At 48.3% G+C, this 19,804-nt stretch overlaps 3 protein-coding genes across 5 annotated transcripts; 2 read left to right on the top strand and 1 right to left on the bottom strand.

The window, feature by feature from the left end:
• Positions 1 to 41: 41 nt before the first annotated feature.
• LOC122369926 (DNA repair protein complementing XP-A cells homolog) lies at positions 42 to 2,212 on the bottom strand. Of its 3 annotated transcripts, none has more exons than XM_043345095.1 (2): positions 2,133 to 2,203; positions 42 to 1,454 (listed from the first exon to the last, which is right to left on the bottom strand). In XM_043345095.1, exon 2 carries the CDS (start codon positions 1,437 to 1,439, stop codon positions 501 to 503), a length of 939 nt encoding a protein of 312 aa, XP_043201030.1. In that variant the 5' UTR covers positions 1,440 to 1,454; positions 2,133 to 2,203; the 3' UTR covers positions 42 to 500. The 3 variants fall into 3 exon arrangements, with proteins under 3 accessions (XP_043201030.1, XP_043201029.1, XP_043201028.1); XM_043345094.1 differs by having other exon boundaries at positions 404 to 1,454; positions 2,101 to 2,212; XM_043345093.1 differs by having other exon boundaries at positions 404 to 1,454; positions 1,675 to 2,181.
• A 467-nt stretch (positions 2,213 to 2,679) lies between these two features.
• On the top strand, positions 2,680 to 6,263 carry LOC122369924. Its single transcript, XM_043345090.1, has 2 exons — positions 2,680 to 3,185; positions 4,400 to 6,263. The coding sequence occupies exons 1-2, from the start codon at positions 2,884 to 2,886 to the stop codon at positions 5,919 to 5,921; spliced, it is 1,824 nt and encodes a 607-aa protein (XP_043201025.1). The 5' UTR covers positions 2,680 to 2,883; the 3' UTR covers positions 5,922 to 6,263.
• A 1,220-nt stretch (positions 6,264 to 7,483) lies between these two features.
• Positions 7,484 to 18,445, top strand: LOC122369923 (cathepsin L-like). The gene is made up of 14 exons (XM_043345089.1): positions 7,484 to 7,511; positions 9,230 to 9,277; positions 10,132 to 10,191; positions 11,545 to 11,700; positions 12,177 to 12,290; positions 12,590 to 12,685; positions 13,046 to 13,277; positions 13,740 to 13,900; positions 14,323 to 14,419; positions 14,794 to 14,951; positions 15,309 to 15,416; positions 16,863 to 16,956; positions 17,294 to 17,367; positions 17,769 to 18,445. The coding sequence occupies exons 3-14, from the start codon at positions 10,147 to 10,149 to the stop codon at positions 17,841 to 17,843; spliced, it is 1,410 nt and encodes a 469-aa protein (XP_043201024.1). The 5' UTR covers positions 7,484 to 7,511; positions 9,230 to 9,277; positions 10,132 to 10,146; the 3' UTR covers positions 17,844 to 18,445.
• The last annotated feature ends 1,359 nt before the right edge of the window (positions 18,446 to 19,804 follow it).

The following is a 19,804-nucleotide window of genomic DNA, read 5'->3' as shown; positions in this document are numbered from 1 at the left end:
TATGGATTTGTTCATGACAGTATGCAGATGAATAAATTGTGTTATAAAACAGCTATATTATTCAACATATCGCGTTACGGCTTGCGAACATGCACCCTGTTTGGGACATCGCCGACGGAAAACAACACCAATAAAACAAATGTGCGAATACTGATTACAAAGAAGCTAAGAGCAGCACGGGGCATAATGAAGCGTAATGCATAAAGACGAAAAAATGATGCCAGCAACATCCGTCAAAGATTCGACCTACCCACTACACTCCTAAATATTAGCGCACTCTTAAAACGAGCACGTAACGTTTTGTAGTGTTCCTCAACATTACCTATCAAATTATCGCGGCTAAGTTCCGATCCACTAAAAAATTACTCCACAGAACGCGCAGCAATTCATCCAAAAAGATCAATTAACAAGTACAACATTATTTTCACCATTCATCATATTGCTTCACTGTTGCTCGTCTTGCTGCATTCATCAAAACAGTCCCGCAATTACAGTCTGGCTCACATTTTCTCGTAGGTTTGTGAGTGATCGCACTCCGTACAGGTCCGTGTGTAGGTATCGTCTGCATCATTGTGCACCTCCTCACCGTAGGTGTGTTCGTGTCCCGTCAGCTCCCGCTTGTACACACTGCTACGCACCGCCATACGAAGCTCCTTCACACGTTTGTTGAACTTGTTTACCTTGATCTTTTCCTTTTTCTTATCGCGAAGCTCGTGCTGTCGCTCGAGCTCCTCCTCCGATCCCCAGACCTGGAGCGCCCGCTCCTCGATCTGCAGTCGCAGGTAGAGCTTCATCTGGCCCCAGCGCGGGTTGTGCGGGTTGCGGCGGGTGATGAAGCGCAGCTCTGGCTCGCGCTTGTCAAAGTCCTCGTCTTTAAGGATGTACTCCTGTTTGGCCTCTGTGCGCGTGATGAGGGCATACTTGTCGCTGTTCTCCTTCTGGCATGGGTCGCACACGGGCCAGTTAAAGCTGTCCACCAGGAACGAGGAGGCTACCGGCGCGCCGCACTCGTCGCAGTCGGGCCGATCCGTGATGTGCAGCGGGGCCGGCTTTTCGCGCAGCGGCGGCGGCCCGGCCGGCGCCTCCGACTCAGACTCGTCGATGAAGAAGCCGCCGCCAGAGTCGACGAGCCGCGTGCCCTGCACGCGCAGCACCCTTCCGTCGCAGCCGCCGTCGAGCGCCGCCTGCGCCGGGTGCTCGCGCAGCCGCGCCTGGCGCAGCATCAGGGCGCGCTGGCGGTTGCGCTCGATCTGCGCTTTCTGGGCGCGGCTCAGTGGCGCCGATTCTGCTGCTGGAGCCGGAGCAGGCTGCTTCGCGACCGGCTCAGGGTCAAATATGGATCGGGTCTGGGACTCAGATGGACCTGTCTCTGGGCCATTGTTGCATGTTTCAGTTGAGTGGCCTTGCTGGGCCTCTTCAGAACCATGTTTTCTCTTCATGGTATGATGTCAAATCTGTGAAAATTTAATGTATGTAGTTATTCTTAGGTGATTCACAACAGATATGCATAGCATAGTTAATAACAGAGCATGGCATGACAAAATACATGTAGGTTAAAAAAGACATTTAATTATGAATGACTATAGAACACCTTAAACCATAGGACTTTTAGAAACAAATTTTAAACTTCACTTTCACAATTAATAAAATCCACTATATCCTACCTACCTTGACCTGTCAAAATATAAATACATTACAGAAACCTAGTGATAGAACATCAAATAGCAAAAACACTGAAGAAACACTGGATGTCACAAATTGTGGAAGGTCATGACTATGACCAATTTAGAGCCCTTCAGATAGCATAGCAGTCCAGACTCCAGAGTAAAGCTATTGTTTCAGTCCTGTAAGGCATTGTATCTGTATCCAAACTTGACTTCATTCTTTTGTTGATGTCTGCACTCTGCTACAACAAAAAACTAGCAATTTTGACAATGACCATCATCGAATATTACAGACAATGGCTTAAGCATGCATTTGCATGTTACATAATTCAAATTGTATAAGTCTAACAAATCAATGTCAAGGTGCAATGAAAAGTAATTCAATCGACCATGCATGTGCGTATATTCATGTTAGGGTAGATGAAGAGCTACCTACATGAGGCCAAGCACAGAGAAAGACAACCAGACCTTGGATATTATATATTATTTTCTGTGACAGCGACCCACGCCCCACAACACCCAGACCGGGCTCTGGTATTAACTGGATTATTTGCCAGCTGGCGCCGTATGGTGGCGCTAGCAGAGCTTCTTACATATCAATGCTAGATATAAAAGAATAAATATTTACCTATCAATTTTTCATTTGAAGCCATTTGAAATAGTTGTGTCCATCTTACTACCTGGCTTATATATATATTTAAATACCTATCGTACGTCGCCAGCTGGCCAGCCAGCTGACGCAATCCAGTTTTTACCGAAGCCCCCCAGAGCTTACTTCTCCGGATCAGGTTTTTTTCTTTTGTTTATTTTATATGAAGCTAGGCCTGAATTATTAGATCAAGATTCTAATCATATGTGTATTTTATACTTAAGTTTTACAATTACAAAATTTTGACTTTATTTCGCTGTAACTCGTGTGAGCGACCAAAATAATAAATTGTTTTACATATTTACCGCTAGGGGCGCCTAAGTGGTGAGGGTGAAGCGAAATCTGCGCAGTAGCTTCAAAATAAGCGTGGACCGAACGATGGCCGCCGTGGCCTTTGGTGTGTGACACAAATTACGCTTTGGCTCTATAGATGGGCTTGCTTTGGCTCGTGCAGACGTGCACGCACTTCAACTTCAAATTCTGTTGATTTTAGAACGGTGATTGGGGAATTCGTACTTTGACTATTGTGATTTTTCGTAATAGGATCTTTGTTTTGGTGGTCTGTTTGCAATGCCACCCTGCCTGGTGCCGGGATGCAGGCCAGGTTCAGGTTCTGGCGGGCGTGTCTCGTTTCATTCTCTGCCAAAGGACGAGTCACTGGCTAAGCACTGGCTTGAAGTCTGTGGTCGCTTAGATTTACTGACTAGTAAGTCAGGCAAGCATGCTAAAATATGTTCTGCTCATTTCCGGAAGTCTGATTATAAAAATGAAATGAAGTATCACCTGCTAGTGGCTGGTAATTCAGTTGTAAAACCCCGCCTCAAGGCAGATGCTGTTCCATCACTAGTTTTGGCTGGATGGAAAAGGATAAGGTAGGTACCTAAGCTGTATTTATCATTATCATTGTGTGTTACCACTTTGCAAACATGAGACAAGTAGGCATTGTGCCAACAATTAGTTCCGAGTGATTTCTCAAGGACCAATAAATTATAATATATATATTAACTAATTCAGTTCCTTTCCATGTTCTCCATGCCCTGAATAAAGAAACTGTTATTTTTTAAATATGATAATCTATTGAGATGAGGTTTTTGTAGCCCGATCTAACACAACTCGGCCTAGCCTCATGCAACCATTCCTCACCAAATCAAACCTTACTCTGCCCTACACCTGCCTCTGGCAGAAGGCTAGGTTCAGTTATGCTAGATTAGGTTGGGCTGAGAAACTTCACCTCATGGGTTATCATATTTTTTGCTGCTTTAATAGAAATCATTTTTCTGTGGAAAAAGCGTAGAGAAACATTAAATTTATCCTTTTCAAGAATCATTTTCATCATGAGCAAAATACAATGTTTTCATGAACCTTTAAAAGATTTTTGGTAAGCAAAACCAACGGTCGAGTAAAGCTAGCTGCTAGTTTGAACACCGAAATATGAATATAACTCGACATGTTTGAATCTCCTTTATTTATGCTGTTCCAGCTCCAAAGACCAAATCTCTTTTGTGCTGAGCCTTGAGACCTAAGTCCTAATATCATTTAAACTGCTCTTTACCTTTTTCTTAACCTTCATTGCACAGTTTGTATACCACTAACATAGCTGTAAGTACCAGAGTAGTAAGTATTCCTTACCCCTTACCTTACCTTACCGTTGGCGGGACTTGGGGAGGCTAGCAGCCTGATTGGACCTGTTCTCGGCGAGCTCTTTCAAATTTCAATTTCTGTTATATCTTCATCTTAAGAAGGAATGTCAATGTGGCTAGACCAGTGGGCGTCGAGCCTGTTCTTTAAGACATTTACTGACAGGGAAAGTACGGCGCCTGTTCTTTAAGACATTTACTGACAGGGAAAGTACGGCGCCTGTTCTTTAAGACATTTACTGACAGGGAAAGTACAGCATGGATATGTACTCGAGGATATGTCTCATATTTTTTACTAACATACACTATGTCGATTTATCTGTCAATAGTATATCTGATTTACTAAATGGTGAAGGAATAAAACATGTAATCTTCCAGTAACGTACCTTTTTGGTGCTGTATTTGGCTGTTATCTAAAACATACTCACTGACCATTGTGTCACGCACAGGACTGGGCCTCGGGAGATCCGACCAGCTGTACCGAGGGACCCTCAGAAAGAGCAGGAGCGACGGCAGCATGTTAGCGAGGCTCTGCATGCATACGAGACTGGCCAGCTGGATGGCGACCCAGTTCAAAACCTGCGTCACCAGTTTAAGATGCGTCGTGCGCGCGGTCACCTGCCAGCCGCAGCCCCGGGCTCAGAGGAGCTGCCAGCACCGTCGCGCAGCGCCGACCCGGTGCGTGTGTTCACCTCTCGCGGCTTCGCCGAGCAGCTGGCGGCGGAGAGCGGCGACGACGGTGACCCCGAGTCGCTGCAGCTGCTGACCGGAGCTGGAGCGGCCGGCCGGAGCTCGTTAGTCACCTTTGCCTCGGTCGGTCGGAGCTCTGACCCTATGACAGGTCGGAGGGGCCGGCCGGCGCAGTCCGTGACTGTAGTAGCGGGCGGGGAGCACCAGCTGCCGCGACGGCTGCGCACCGTGCTCAGTGGCCAGCAGCGACTCTGCTCACTGCGTCTGACGCTGCAGCGGCAGACTGACCAGCTGCAGGCGCTGCAGGCGCGGCACGAGCTCGAGCTGGAGCAGCGCGACGCCGGCGACGAGCCGCCGCACGCGCTGTTCCCGCCGGTGGACGCCGCGCTGGCGGACGCGGACGGCGCGGCCACCGGAGACCTCCTGCTGTCGCCGTCCACCCTGGAGGAGGCCAATGGCGAGCTGCAACGACTCCGGGACGAGATGCTACAACTTCGCACTGCGCTCCTGGAGAGCGCCGTGGCGGCCAACGAGCGAGCCCTAGAGGCCAACCGGCAGCGTGTCGAGCTTCTCTCGGTGTTCACACCGCGCCAGACGGAGGTGCTGCTTGGCCACAGGCTGCGTGCCGACGACTGGGACGTCGAGGACCTGCGTAGGGCCGTGGCGCTGCGTCGTGTTTTCACACGTGGCCAGTACGAGCACCTACGTCTACAGATGCGTCTGCCGCTGCCGGCACTGCGACACGCATCAGTTGCGGCGCAGACGTCTGCCCAAAAGCGACGTCTGTATCAGACACTACTCGACCACCGAAGCCAGGAGCTTGAGGCAGTACCTTCACCAGAAGCAAACAGCCAAACCACTATGGTACAAAAGCGTCAGGGTGAACTGCTTGTTCTGCGCGGCATGCCTTCAGGTCATGCTCGTAGGACAATTCAGAAGACAGAGGTAGAGCCGGTTCCTGCGGAACGTCATGTGGATCCATCTTATCAACGGGTTAGCGTTGAGGGCGTCGTAGATCACACCGGTGATACTGGTGGCAGTGGCGAGTTATTCGACGCGCTGGTGAGTGGAGAGGTGGTGGTGGACGAGTGTGACGCCGCAGAGGACGAGGCTGCTGTCGATCCGATGGAGCTGGCAGATCTTCCTCTGGAACAGACGGTGACAGACGAGGTCGAAATCGGCTGGGAGGAGGAGGAACCAGCCGACACCGTCGCGGACGCACCACGCTCGCGGCCCTTGAAGGTGGCAGTCACGCCGGCCCGCCGGGTCTCGCTCGTGTGACGACACCACGAGAGACTTGCACATGGGCCGGCGTCGTCGTGACCGATAGTTGATACTGATGCTTCTTGCTATATTGTATTTTTCGTGTATCGAATGTACGCTCACTTCTGTTTACTAGGTCCATATTGCCTCTTATGAATGTATCTGTGACCTGTGTTTATTTAGCAATGACACGCACCTAGCCAGCAAGACTGGAGCGTGCATTAGGTGGTTTGGCTGTTTTGTGTGCAAAGATTGCGCATTTTTTGAGCACATGACATTTTTTGCCAGCATGTACGTGCATTTGTATTGTATTTTGCGATCCTTTTCTTTTTTCATATGAATAGTGGAAAGTTGGTTATAGTTTCCTGGTTTTGCCGAGCATTGGTGGTTTGTCTTGTTCACTGATTGGGACAACGCCAGCGGACCAGCCCAACTTCCCTGGCAAGTCTTCCGTTTAGTCTAATGGAAAGGCGTCTTGTGACTCCTCGGCGGAGAGTTCGCGCTCGTGGAGCTCCACGTTGATTGACCCGCGTTTCTTCAAACAACTGAAAGCGGCGGGAGAGGGCTACGAGAGGACTGAGTCGAAATCAATCTGCGGTACTCTCAACTTCCGAGTTAAACAATCACCGGTAAGCCGGATGCGGGTAAGATCGGGTGGTCAGAGTCTGTGGTGTCATTCGCAACAAGCACTGCGTAGCGTGGCACCCGGGCACTACGGGCTACACACTTTTTCACTCTGACAAAATTTCTTTGAAAAGACAAGTGCTGGCGTCTCGTGAACCTCGTATACAGGCCTTGTGGCGTCTCGTCCCGTCGACGCCACGAGACGGTTTGCTATCAGCACGATGCAGCGGCATAAGTGATTTCATGGTCAAAGTCGGAAAATGTTATTCTTTGGGTGGTTGACTCGCAGTGCGTGCGAGTCAGGTCAGTGACCAGACATACTATGGCTAGCGCTTTACAGCAACCGCATAAAACCGTCTGTGCAGATGGCACCCGCCCCACCCCTCTCGGCCGGACAGGGTGCGTCAGGACAGGAGGAGGCGTTTCGTATCGATTGACCCAGCGCAGTTGTTGGTTTCCGTTTACACTACAGGAGGAGGCGTTTCGTATCGATTGACCCAGCGCAGTTGTTGGTTTCCGTTTACACTGTAAAGGATGGATGCAGTGGGAAGATGACCTCTCAGCCCCAGGGTCACGAAGGTCATCTGATTTCACCAATGACTATGCCAACGGACTTCAAAAGGGCTGATAAAGTCGCATGTAGCGAATCGACTGGTGGCGTTTTCTATAAGCAAAGTAATCTTGGATGTTTCCGTCTCGAATCGGCCCCAAAGTCGCTGACTTCATGATAGGTGCTGTAGTTTAAAACATCTGGCTCATTTCTTTGATCACTCAGTTTACCTGTGGTCACCATACTTGGAACGGCCAGTAAAACTGCATATGACAAATTGTCTGGTGGTGTTTTCGTCACCATTAGCCCGGAAACTACTGAAAGGTAGGACTGGTGTGAGGATGGCGGTCGAATAGTGTTGTCCTTGAGAAAAACTGCGGCGCCCGCGGCGCCTCTTACCAAAAGTAAACAAATACTGCGCAGCGTCCACACACGTAGGCATCGGCTTTTGTAAAGTTGATTTATAATCCATAAATTATAATCGTAAAATAAATAGGATCCATAAAATTTTTGGATAAGATTTTCAACGGGGGTTCAGGAATAGGCACTTCCCTGCCACATTCAGCCAATTAGTTATCTTACTCCAGTTTTGAGTTTTTATACTTTAATGATCATTGTTCAGAAAAAAATGCTGAATTTTGATTTTACCTACCAGAGGAATTTTAAAATATACGACCAATTCCAAGGTTTGATAGCAAATAATAAGGACAATGGACAAGAAGCAATCTGAACCATTAACGGAAATACTTTTCCGTGATGGTGACAAGCTTCTTCTTTCTTTGAGTCCAAAACTTTTCAATTGAAGGGTTCACAACTAGGGACAGAGCCATCAAGCTCCTGGCTCCAACTGTCTGCGGTCTGCGATGATCATGCTCAAAATGTCGGCGCTAAATCCCTTGCACAAAATGTCAGTGCATGAGAGTCCCTGGCATGTCTTGTGTACTGCCAGACTGCTAAGTATGGCAATTTCGACGAGATCTCGTCGGTGCGGGCTTGTTCGGCTGGTGCTGATTTTGGAGTGGTGTGGTGCGGATTTTGCCTGGTGCGGTGCGGATTTGGCTTGGACCTTGATGCGGTGCGGACTTTGCTTGGGCTCTGATCGGCGGCCGGCTAGTACTCTTGCCGGCGCTCACATACGTGCTGGTTGCCCCGGCAACGGGCTATTGACCAATGAGAAGCGAGGAAAGTGCAACGTCACTGTGATTTTTCATATACCTGTGCCCCCCGTAGCGCGCTTCTCATTGGTCAATAGCCCGTTTCCGGGCAACGTGCACGTATGTGTGCGCGGGCTAGCGCGCTAGCCGGCCGCCGAACAGCGCCTTGGTCTTCTTACCCGGCCGGGTTTCCTTGTTGACTGTTCTTTGGAAAGCCCTACAAATGCGTGCCAGCCACGGTGACGCACGGTGACGGAGAAAGGTTTTAAATTTACTCTACGAACTAACAATTGCGGCAGAACAGATCCATTCTCGCCTCGGACGTGATGACGACGTCATTAGAACGAAGACTGGTTGCGGTGGTGACTGGTATGTCACATTTGCGAGCAGCTGGTTTGAATTGCCAATCAGCACGCTTCTTTGGAATGACGTCATTAGTTTTACTCATATGAAAGTTTGTTGGGGCGATTTTATCAAGGCTCGTCAAATTCACACGTGACATTTAGCATGTAGAAGGCCCACAGAGAGGGGAGAAGTTCCGAATGTCACGTGACCCAATATGCCCTCCGGCGCCCTTTTGTCACCGGCGTCCGTCTATTTGCTCTATTTCAAACTTCCGGGACAAGTGCGCGGCGCGGTCCCGTGGTGAGTGTTGCTCGTGAAACTGAAATTGGAGGGGAAATAATTTATAGTGAGATGAATGAAGTCCCTTGCATTATAATTGCCTATGGGTTCGGTGCGGATATTTTGGGCTCTCGGCTCGCTTTGGGGTGCGGATTTTCCGGCTCAGTTTAAAGGGTTGGTGCGGATTTTGAACTTGGGCCAGTGCGCCTCGTCGACCTGCGTGCCATACTTTGCAGTCTGGGTGTACTGTAGTAGGTCGTAGCGATTTTTCCAGTCTGGCAGTGGAGGCTGATTATGATTATGCATTGACCAATCACATTACCTGGCTGTCACCAACTGCATGCTGTTTGACTGATGATTGGCTTCTGCCACAGGTTGCAGGATTATTGGCATTTTTCTGTAAGGGAATCATTCCTGGGCAGGTAAGAGGATGATTTCAGAATGATAAATCTTTGTCTTAGCCTAGGGTGATCATTGGGCTGTAAAAGCTCCTGATTTGTGCTAGTCTCAGCTCAAGCTACAAAACTGCTTATTTAGTTCATAACCCTGTGTAAAAAAAATTTGATAAATTTCCTTAAGTTCTACACCTTTTTAGGTGCAGTTTCAAAAAGTTAAAGGCCAAATTGAAAAAGCTTAAGTTTAAAATGCATGTGAACATTTTGAATTTGGTCTTTAACTTTTTAAAATTTTGCCTAAAAAGCTGTAGATTTCAGGAGGTTAGGCTAGATAAAGTGATTTAGGTTAGGTAAGGTTTGGTTAAGTTAGGTCTGGAGCTAACTGCAGAATAACTAACCTAAAATTTTAAATCATTTCTTTAAAGGGGTGATGCTTCAATTTAATAATTTACCTGCAATTTAAGAGTTGCTCTTCTCCAAGAATTTCAGTTTGAGTTGTTTCCCTGATGTTTTTCTGATTCCCCACAATTGCCTCTAATTATTTATCAAACATGATGCTGAGAATCCCATTGTTGTGATGTAACAAATAATTTTTATTTTCTATGTTCTGCAGTTATCTTATCAGTATCTCAGTCTTAGACACAGATGATCAAATGATGGCTAATAAGAAAAGGACCATGAAAAATGTAGAGGGGTTATTGTCTAAAGACTTTTTTGAGGTGATAGAGCTGGAACCCCTTACCTTATGTGATGTCAGTGCTGCCAGTGTCATGTTGTTTTAGTTAGGTATGATGCACAGCTTATGATACCAGGATGAGATGGGTTAGTTCCTGTAAGAACTGCCATAGTGTTCTGCTGGTAACACTGCTGCTCTGTTGCAGGTTTCACACGCCTTCATGATGTGGAAGCTTGTGGTGGTGGCAGGTCTGGCTTTTCTGCTGGTAAGGATGGCCTGATCCAGCATGCTTATACTGATCATATCATATTGGTATTGACTATTGATTATCTCGTTTGGCTTAGATACCTACCTAGTACCTACCTGCCTTGTGGTGGGGTAGAAAAGTGGTAGAGCTGAAAATGAGGTAGCATACATAAAATCAACTTGCACCATTATACTTCTTATCTCAATTCACATCTGCAAGAAGCATATACATTTTATTAAAAAAAAATCTGACCTTTGCCTCAACATTCGTTGAAAGTTTGACCTGCTGAATCTGCCCTCTTACTACTCAAGCAATACTTTCATTGAGTTATTTAAAGGGACCCTCCCACCTTAAAAAAAAAAGTTTATGAATTGGCATGAAAGTGATGTCGCTCGGTTCAGAAAGAGCGAAAACGAATATCTACCAAATTTCACCGAAAAATATTCACCGGTTTTCAAGATATTAGACTTTACTTTTGTTTCCTTTTTGGGATCTCCGCTGTTCCTAGCGACTTTATTTGGAAGCAACAGTTTGGCAGCTGAAAGTGCGGCACTTGTTGCGCGCAAAGCAGCATATACCACCGCGTGCTACAAAACGTTTTAGTCAAACATTTAAAAATCGTTAGATATCTTCGCTGACGTCACACATTCAGAGGGGTATTACCATGCATTAGCCCCTCTGATTCAAAATGCTGCAATTTTGAAATTCAATATTTCCGATTTAAGGCATTTCTCGATGTTGTGAGTGCCGAAACCGGTAATTGTGAGCCAGGGACCCCATTTTGGCTATCTCAACTCAAATCTAATGTTAAGGTGGGAGGGTCCCTTTAATCAAAATTGGTAAGAAAACATGTTTGTAATGTCACATGACTTTACAACTATAAAATTCATTGACCTTTCCCCTGGCTTTGACCCATCATTTATCCCCCAAATTCCAATATCAGGGCTGCTACAGATGTGTCTCAGTGAGTTCCTTTCAGGCATAATGCTCAATTTTGGATAGTTTCACTGGTCACTCACTCAAATCAGGCTACTTGCAGCTTCGGACAGTCCATCCTTATGATGGGTCTGTTTCCTGTATATCCTCCAGCCTCCTCCAACCTTTTGTCATTATTCATTCATTCATTATTCAGAATCTGTGCAGTTTTAATGTCGAATTCAATTTTCACTATTTTTATTTCTTACGTCATTATGTCTTGTCTCGCCTCAGAAGAAGATTTGTTTTAGATCCCTCTTTATGTCTAGCGCTACTGGTACCAGAGTTTCTACTACAGCCTTCCCCGTGAGATGTCGAGTCCTCCGGGGTCCGATGTACGCCCTCTGTTCCGTAATATACCGCCCTCTGTACAGCGTGTCCACCCGGCGTCGACAGGGCGATGGCGCCGCCGGTCTGGGCGAGTACCGCCAGCACGCAGAGGCCGACCAGACGGTGATCACCATGGCCAGGTTCGCTGTGCCGCTCCTCCAGCCGCACATCAAGAGCGAGAAGTTCTTCACGCTGAAGTCCGTGGACAAGATCCACAAGCAGGTACGTATGTACCGACCGCTGTCGTTCGTCGCGACGACTGACTGATTTGATGATGGAAAGTGCCTCATTCTGATTTATCAGCCTTACTTGAGGCTACCCCTGTATCATATAATCGCTGTTGACAGAGAACCGTATTTTATGTCCTTCATTTTAGTCCATCAGCTGTCCAGTTAAAAAGTTTAGCCATAGATATACCTACAGGAATATCATCTTTGAAATAGCAGGCATACTTAAGATGCAAAGATAGGTGACTATAATAACACGGAACAAAAATGATAGACGTCTATCATTTTTGTTCCGTGTTATTATACTTGTCTCAACTGAAATAGGTGACTATATTATCGCTACATTGTTGCGTAATTCGCTATTTTACCGTAGGGGCGTGGTGCTCCCACCGTGTACCGCCCTCTGACGGCTGTCCGCGCCGCCCCTGTCTGTGTCTTGTACGGCCCTCTGACGGCTGTCTCGTGCCACAGCTGGTCTCCGGCACCAACTACAAGCTGGAGGTGTCTCTGGTGGAGACGGGCTGCCATCAGGAGGCTGGCCCGTCGGCGCTCGAGTGCGAGCCCGCCGACCGGCCCCGGATCGTGGTCAGTGCTCACTACTCGCCCCCCCCCCCCGAACAATGATGTCGGACGCTTATTAACCTAGCTTTCTATCGGAGATACTTGCGCTTAATCCTGTATTCCCGGAAAAAAAACATATTTACTGTGTATGTATTATGCAGCATTTGATAATGTTGTGCTGTGCATGCATGCAAGTGCATGAACATTGTTAACACTTGAAGTTGTACAAGTGTATGACCAGGCTAACCACTGGCCTCTGACTACTGTCTGCCGACTGCTGTCTGCAAACCAGTGACCACTGACCGCCCCCCTCCACGTGTCAGACGTGTCGGCTGGTGGTGTACGACCAGCCGTGGACTGGTCGCCGTGAGCTCACCAAGCACCGCTGCACCCGGCCGGTGGCCGCGCACAAACACAAGGTCAGTCGCCGAGCGGGGTAGCGCTTCTTAAGTCTGCAACCAGCTAAAACTTACATACTGAGATAGGTAGCAGATTCAGGTCCTTGAGCTGAGCTGTATTACTGGCATATCTACCAACGTCTAGTCCGCTGCAAAGCTGTTTCTGTAGTCGCTGCGCAGTAACTTCCCCTGTGCCAGTAGTAGCTGCATCTCAGTGCTTATTTTGAAATTGTAACCTGTGCAGTGTCCCATGGCCTACTGACCCATCAAACATCACCATCGCGTATCGACACACTGGGTCTGTATGTACTGTGCCTCCTCTGAGTCTGAGGCTGCTTAACCACCCCTACCGCTGGTAACCGCCGTCCGTCTCTGCCGTAGGGCCACGGAAAGAGCAAGACCAAGTTCGGTAAGCGGGCCGGTGCCGCCAGTAAGCGGCTGCGCGCCCAGTTTGGCGAATTTGTGCGCCTCTTTAACCGCACCTATCCGAGCACCGAGGAGTACGCGCGACGGATGCGCGTGTTTGGCGAGAACATGAAGCACGCGCGCAACTTCCAGCGAATGGAGCGTGGCACGGCTCAGTACGGTGTCACCAAGTTCAGTGATATGACCGGTGAGACTCGGGCGCACGAGACGCCGCTGTGATTGGTTAATAGTGAATCGTATTGTAGGATTGGTAAATGATGTAGCGAGTGCTTGTCTTGCGATTTCGCGGACTGACAGTCTTGTTTCCGATTTCGGGCGACCGTCAGAGGTAGCGTGAGCCGCTGGCCGCTGGGTGGGATGACATTGCCCGTTGGGGTGACTGCAGGGCTGTCGAGTCGATTGACTTTCGGTAACTCCGACTCTGATTCCAGTTTTAGCCTTCGACTCCGCCTCCGGACATTTCTCTTTATATTGTACACGTCACTACAGAAAAGTTCATATCGGTAATGCTGACAGGAACTTAAAACGTTCTTCCAAACTCCAAAGCAGAAATATCGCTTAAACCTCGAAATAAATCATGTAAAGCTTAACGAGCGTGGTCTTTCCCAGCATCCTCTGATGTGTGGTGACCAGCTCGTGTGTGCCGCAGTGGAGGAGTTCCGCGCCACTCAGCTCGGTTTGGACACCAGTCTGCCGCGACCGGCGCCCGACGGCCGGTTCCGACAGACGGCCGCTATCCCCGAGGTAGAGGACATGCCGACCAGCTGGGACTGGCGCGAGAAGGGCGCCGTCACGCCCGTCAAAAACCAGGTGCGACACCGCTGCCGGGGCTCTGCATTTGGTGGTTCCGGCTGGGCTGTGGCTATATATGATAGCGGGGATTTGTAACGTCAATGTTTTGAGTGAGATTCTCGATTGGTTTTGAGAAGGGCTTTCGTCGTCCTCGGAAGTTTTAGTTTCCCATTCAGTCGGAACTGATGAGAGGTTTCAAGCAGCTGGTTATATTTACTTTTGGAGCATGCCACACGTGTCCATTTAGTGCAATGGTGTGACATGACCGAGAGTCTTTTGTTTGCATGTGGTAGCGGGTTCCTTGTGAGTATCTGTCCTAACGATGGCCCTGTCACGTTGTCTGTGAATGACTGCCTTGCCCTGACGTTGAGCTGGCCCTGCGGTTTGTGACTGCCTGTCCTTCCCTGACTAGTCTGATGGCGGCCCGTCTGTGCGTACAGGGCCAGTGCGGTAGCTGCTGGGCCTTCTCCGTCACCGGTAACGTCGAGGGACAGTACTTCATCAAACACGGAGAGCTGCTGTCACTCTCCGAGCAGGGTGAGACACTGAGAATTACCTGCTCTAAAGGCACAGTACTCGACTGTCTGACTGAGTAATAACGAATACGGTATGGTTAACAATTTGCAGGAGTTTTCAGCTCTGTCTGTTATAGGATAACACTCGTACATGTAGTTGCTATTGACAATGACGTTCAATGCAATGTAGACCTGGGTTATGGGAAGCACTTTTGATTAGACTGTCAGTCAGTCTGTGTTCTCGTTGCTAATGCTTTGTCACGGCGTCTGTGTGATGGTACTGTCGGTGCTGCGGAGGCCCATGGCGCCGACCCTGCTGTCTCCAGCCCTGTGCTTCTTATCGGCCTCCCTGACCGTCCCCCTGACCGTCTGCCCTGCTGTCCCGCCGCTCCCCAGAGCTGGTGGACTGTGACACGGACGACCACGGCTGCCAGGGCGGCCTGCCCGACCAGGCCTACAAGTTCATCGAGTTCCTCGGCGGTCTGGAGGAGGAGAAGGACTACCCGTACGAGGGGCGCAACGACCAGTGTCGGCTCAACCGCACCGACCTCAGGGTACGCCGCCTGTAGTACATACAGGGCTGCAGAGGACTCTCACAATGCTGCGCCCTTGGAATACCTTGGGCCATGGTCCAGCGCCGTGCCGAGTACATTGGGTCATTGCTCAGCTACTCACTACTGTTCTCTTCAAATGTTTTATACCATCATCCAGCGCTGCTCCCTCTGAATACAATTCGGCCTGTCACCCAGTGCTGCTCCACTGACACTGGTACTACGGTGTTGGTTATATTACCTTATATCCCAATATCATTATCACCAGCAGCTTGATACACATTTACGATCTCTTACCTGTGTGCACCTCCCACCCACCGACACCGCCTTACACTCGTCGGCTATTCCGTACTCGCGCAGGTGAAGCTGACTGGTAGTCTGGACCTGCCCAAGAACGAGGCCGACATTCAGAAGTGGCTCTACAAGAACGGACCCGTCTCGATCGGCGTCAACGCCAACCCGCTGATGGTGAGTACCGGCCCGGTCCGCAGTGGGTGGATCAGAGACCCGCGGGGCCTGTCGAGCGCAGGGGTGTTTTACCTGGCCCACGGTCGGGCGCAGGGGTGTCGCACTTGGCACACTTTGGTCCATTGGGCGCGAGGATGGCTCCTTACTACATTGCACCGGCGCGACCGCCATTCGTCTAGTGTTCGAGTGTTCAGTGGTGTTCAGCGGCCCTGTGGATTAGTCGAGCCGACCCTCTGACTGAGGTGGTTCTGGGCTGAGCTAAAACTGCACCTGCGTTTCAGTGTTACCCGCGCCTCTGACTGAGGTGATTGATTGTGTTTCAGTTAACCAAGGTGTTATGAAGTTATCGGTGGAGCCAACAAATAACTAAATGCACTTACTTTTATTGACGTTTCGGTTTCAAACAACCTTCGTCAGAATAGAATTACAAGTTGAAATATAAATATACGTCTCAAATGCACATATTTCAAACACACTTAGAACATAGCAGAGATAAATTCAAACTGCGTCAACACTGGCTGTGTTTAAAGTCTTCGTGGAACGTGACACTTATAGTTTTGTTCATCCTACTTGTAGTGCTATTTTTGCAGTATATTTTGATAGCGTGAAGAAACCAGCTCTCGTGTTTGTTGTCTCTTCAAGACGGATGAACGCTGCTTCAACCGCTCTTCTTAGTTGTCTGCTAGCGCATTCCCGCAAAACTGAAGCCCCATCCCACCTTGGTAAATGGTCAGACTCTTCCATGTGTAGAACCATGGCGTTACTCAATCGATGGTCCCGTATATCTCTTTTGTGCTCTGTCAGGCGAGTTTTGAGCCCCCTTCCCGTCTCCCCTATGTATTTCTTATGACACCCCCCACATGGTATTTGGTAAACTACGCTGATCTTTTCTACGTTGCCGGTCGTTGGTTTACTTTTGATAATTTCGCCGCTCTTCTTTCCTGTGGTTATTACGACTCGCATTCCTGTCTTTTCCAGGTTTTGAGCAATGGTGTCGACCCCTCTGAAATTAGGGATGCTGATGTGCCTATCTGGCTTGTTCTGTTTCGCTGTTTCACCTTGGTTTGATCTGCTCTTGGGTGGGCGTTTCCAAATTTATATATATATATATATATATATATATATATTTATTTATTTATATTTCAACTTGTAATTCTATTCTGACGAAGGTTGTTTGAAACCGAAACGTCAATAAAAGTAAGTGCATTTAGTTATTTGTTGGCTCCACCGATAACCTCATAACACAAATATGTCCCTCAATAATGAGCAGTTAACCAAGGCTTGGACTGAGCTGACTGTGTTGTGTTTTGCAGTTTACCGCCCCTCGGCCTGAGTTGACTCATCACTGTGTTTTGTTTTATTTTGAGCGCGGCTCGGACTGAGCCGACTGTTATGTTTCAGTAATCAGTATTACCGCGCCTGGAACTAAGTTTTGCTGTTTTTCAGTTTTACCGTGGTGGAATCATCGACGTGTGGTCGTTCCTGTGCCGCGCCTCGGCCATCGACCACGGAGTGCTGCTCGTCGGCTTCGGAGAGAAATGTGAGTGATTCTGACCACTTCTAGCTTCCAAGAGAAGGGTGGGTCACATAAGGCCACCTGCTGAGTGAATGGTTAGAAGCGCCTCCTCTTTACTTTAGGGAGTTAACAGGTCAATGCGTGCATCTATTCTTTAGTGGATTCGGGGCGGATTTGCTTTACGCGACTCGCATTATTCTGAAGATACGGACTTTGGTCCGATCACACTGCCAACAGGCTAATGATAAACTTTGACAATTCTAGGTGAAAACCACTTAGGGAAAGTAGAGCCTTCCCATCCGATACGCTGTCTTTGTGGAAGTCAACTCGTCAGAGCGACGCACTTTCCCGTGTTTTGCAGCCTATCCGGTGGTGAATAAGACGAAGCCGTTCTGGATTGTGAAGAACTCGTGGGGTGCCGACTGGGGCGAACAGGTACGTTTTGCAGCGGCGACTGTGACGCTTCCCTCCCTCTCCCCTCCCGCTGTAGGGACAGCTGGTGAACGTCGTATGAAGCATCCAGGGTTCTGTGTCAATGTGTACATTAGGGACTACTCATAGTAGCTCACCGTTTTGCTAAGTGTTTCAGTTTTGCGTGAGTTAGGACTTAGGATGATCTTATAACACGTGTTTTTGGGAAAAGTGGATGCAAAAGCAAGTACTTCATCACCAATGTCTAATTCACGGTGCATCAGTGGGCGTTAGGAAGGTTTGGTTGGATGAAGGGGAGCTGTGCTTTTGTATGTTCCCCCGATCGCTGGTAGCATGTAGACTGCACTCTGTGGTACTGTATCCCTGCTGACGCCTGTGTAACCGTGCTGTGACCGCTCCCACAGGGCTACTTCCGTCTGTACCGGGGCAGCGACGAGTGCGGCGTCCAGGACATGGCCTCCTCTTCTATCGTGGCCTGAGCACCACGCTTGGCACGGCACGGGATGGGAGGGAGCGGCCGCAGTCCCGCGGCCAGCCGGACTCAGTGACCTATCCCGGTCAGCGGCTATGGGGCAGACTGGGAATTATTTACTCATACACAGATTAGACGTGGCTTCAAGTATGTACAGTGATTCTCAGCGCTATTGTTGGTCCATCGATAGATGCTGTGGTGATTTTTTTCAGACGTGTTTGATACGCTACTGCATCCAAGTGTACGTCTTTTATATTCAGTGGCCCTTATTTTGGTAGATATTCCATAGAAAATGAGCTTATTTTTATAAGTCGTATTATGAATACTTCAGCTGAGATTATACTACCTTTTTACATATTTTACCGTCTACGTTATACTTACACGTTTTATATGATTCGCCGTTTGCGAGCCTTAGACGAGCCTTAAATAGTGCGCTACTGTGCTCCCTTGGAATGTATGCTGTATAGTATTAGTGACTTGGATTTGGGATATGTGCCATTAGTTATTCTTCAAGCCGCAGATATATTTTAGCGGTAGATAGCAGTGGTGGCTGTGGGATAGCGTATGTACCACTCTTTATAGGGAAACAATATATTGGACATCATGTTTTTGGAATAGTGTTTAGTGGCATTTTGATTTGTAGTGCTCATGGACGTGATGTCTTTAATATTAGGTCTGAATTTTTTCTTTAAAAAAGTCACTTATAGTTTAAAAAAAAGCTTTCACTTCTGTCAAGGCCGAGGTTCTCACTGCCCGCACTAAGCAGAGACTGTCCAGTGTCCACACCACATGGGTAGGCTGACCAGCCCTCTGCCACCTAATCGCCGGTTGCTTATTCCGGACTTAATGACTGAAATTTATACTTTACCGCCAGTGATGGCGCTACGGTCTATCGGGGTCCAGTGCACTCATTGTCAACAACAACGTTCGAGCTGGCTTCGTAAAAGTACGTGGAATGTAAAAGCGTAGTCTGTTTCCCCTGGACGGCATGAAAAAGAGATTTGTTTACACACTTTGACATGGTATTGATAAGGTAATGTATTAAAGGGTAATTTTAGCAGCCTATAATTCAGCCGGAAGGCTTCGTTCATATTAGCTAATAACCATTAGGGCTTTTCCACCGCGCGAGGGATCAAATTTTTATTCGTCGGTGCGGAGGGCGGTGGTTTTTGCTCTGGTTCGGGCGGCCGCGCCCTTCCCTCGATTTGATGACTAAGTATAAAAACGGCGGCAGCTGACTGCCGAGCTGCCTTATGTTTCCCTAAGGAATGCCAGCCACCCGCCGGCCGGTCGTAAAAAAACGGCCCGTTTTTACCGAGCGGCAACGGCTGCCGTGGTAGAGATATAGTTCGGCGTGACAGGCAAAGTTGAACAATGGGCGGCGATTACCATCGGGTTATGGCCAATAGTCTGTGCTTCTGGGTGCATTCTTGTGAAATGTGCTCTGATATGGACAGGCACTTAATCGACATTACGGCAATTCTCATAAAACTGAGGTTTTAGAAACCAGTAAACGATAGAAGAAAGCCATGCAAATATCGTAAAATATATAGGCATGAGACACTCTTATGTTACTCGAAGAGGAGTACGAGTGAATATTGTACATGTGCCGCTGTTTGACGTGCGATTGTCCTGTTCCATCGATCCTGAGTGACAATGATGGACCTTTCGGAGGCTCGGAGCAATTGATGCCTTCACGTTTCGAGCTGCAGGCGCTTTAAGATGCAATTACCGAAATCATGCTTTGCCAATGGCCATTTTTCCCAATCCCTACCGACAGTGTTTATGAAGTAAATGGCAAATACACTACATATTTTACCCATGTAAAATTTCAGCCTCCTTCACATTTTATTGCTTTCCATGGGCTTATAATATAATGGTGATATGTATAACTCGTAAAAGTTGTGAGGACTCGAAAGCTTGCTTCTTCCTAGCGTGAGACTTCTGGCCACTGAGGGTGTCGCACTC

The sequence above is a fragment of the Amphibalanus amphitrite genome, unplaced genomic scaffold (genome assembly GCF_019059575.1).
Source record: "Amphibalanus amphitrite isolate SeventyFive unplaced genomic scaffold, NRLGWU_Aamphi_draft 001085F_arrow, whole genome shotgun sequence".
Classification (NCBI taxonomy): Eukaryota; Metazoa; Arthropoda; class Thecostraca; order Balanomorpha; family Balanidae; genus Amphibalanus; species Amphibalanus amphitrite.
This window is presented reverse-complemented; position numbering and strand designations above follow the sequence as displayed.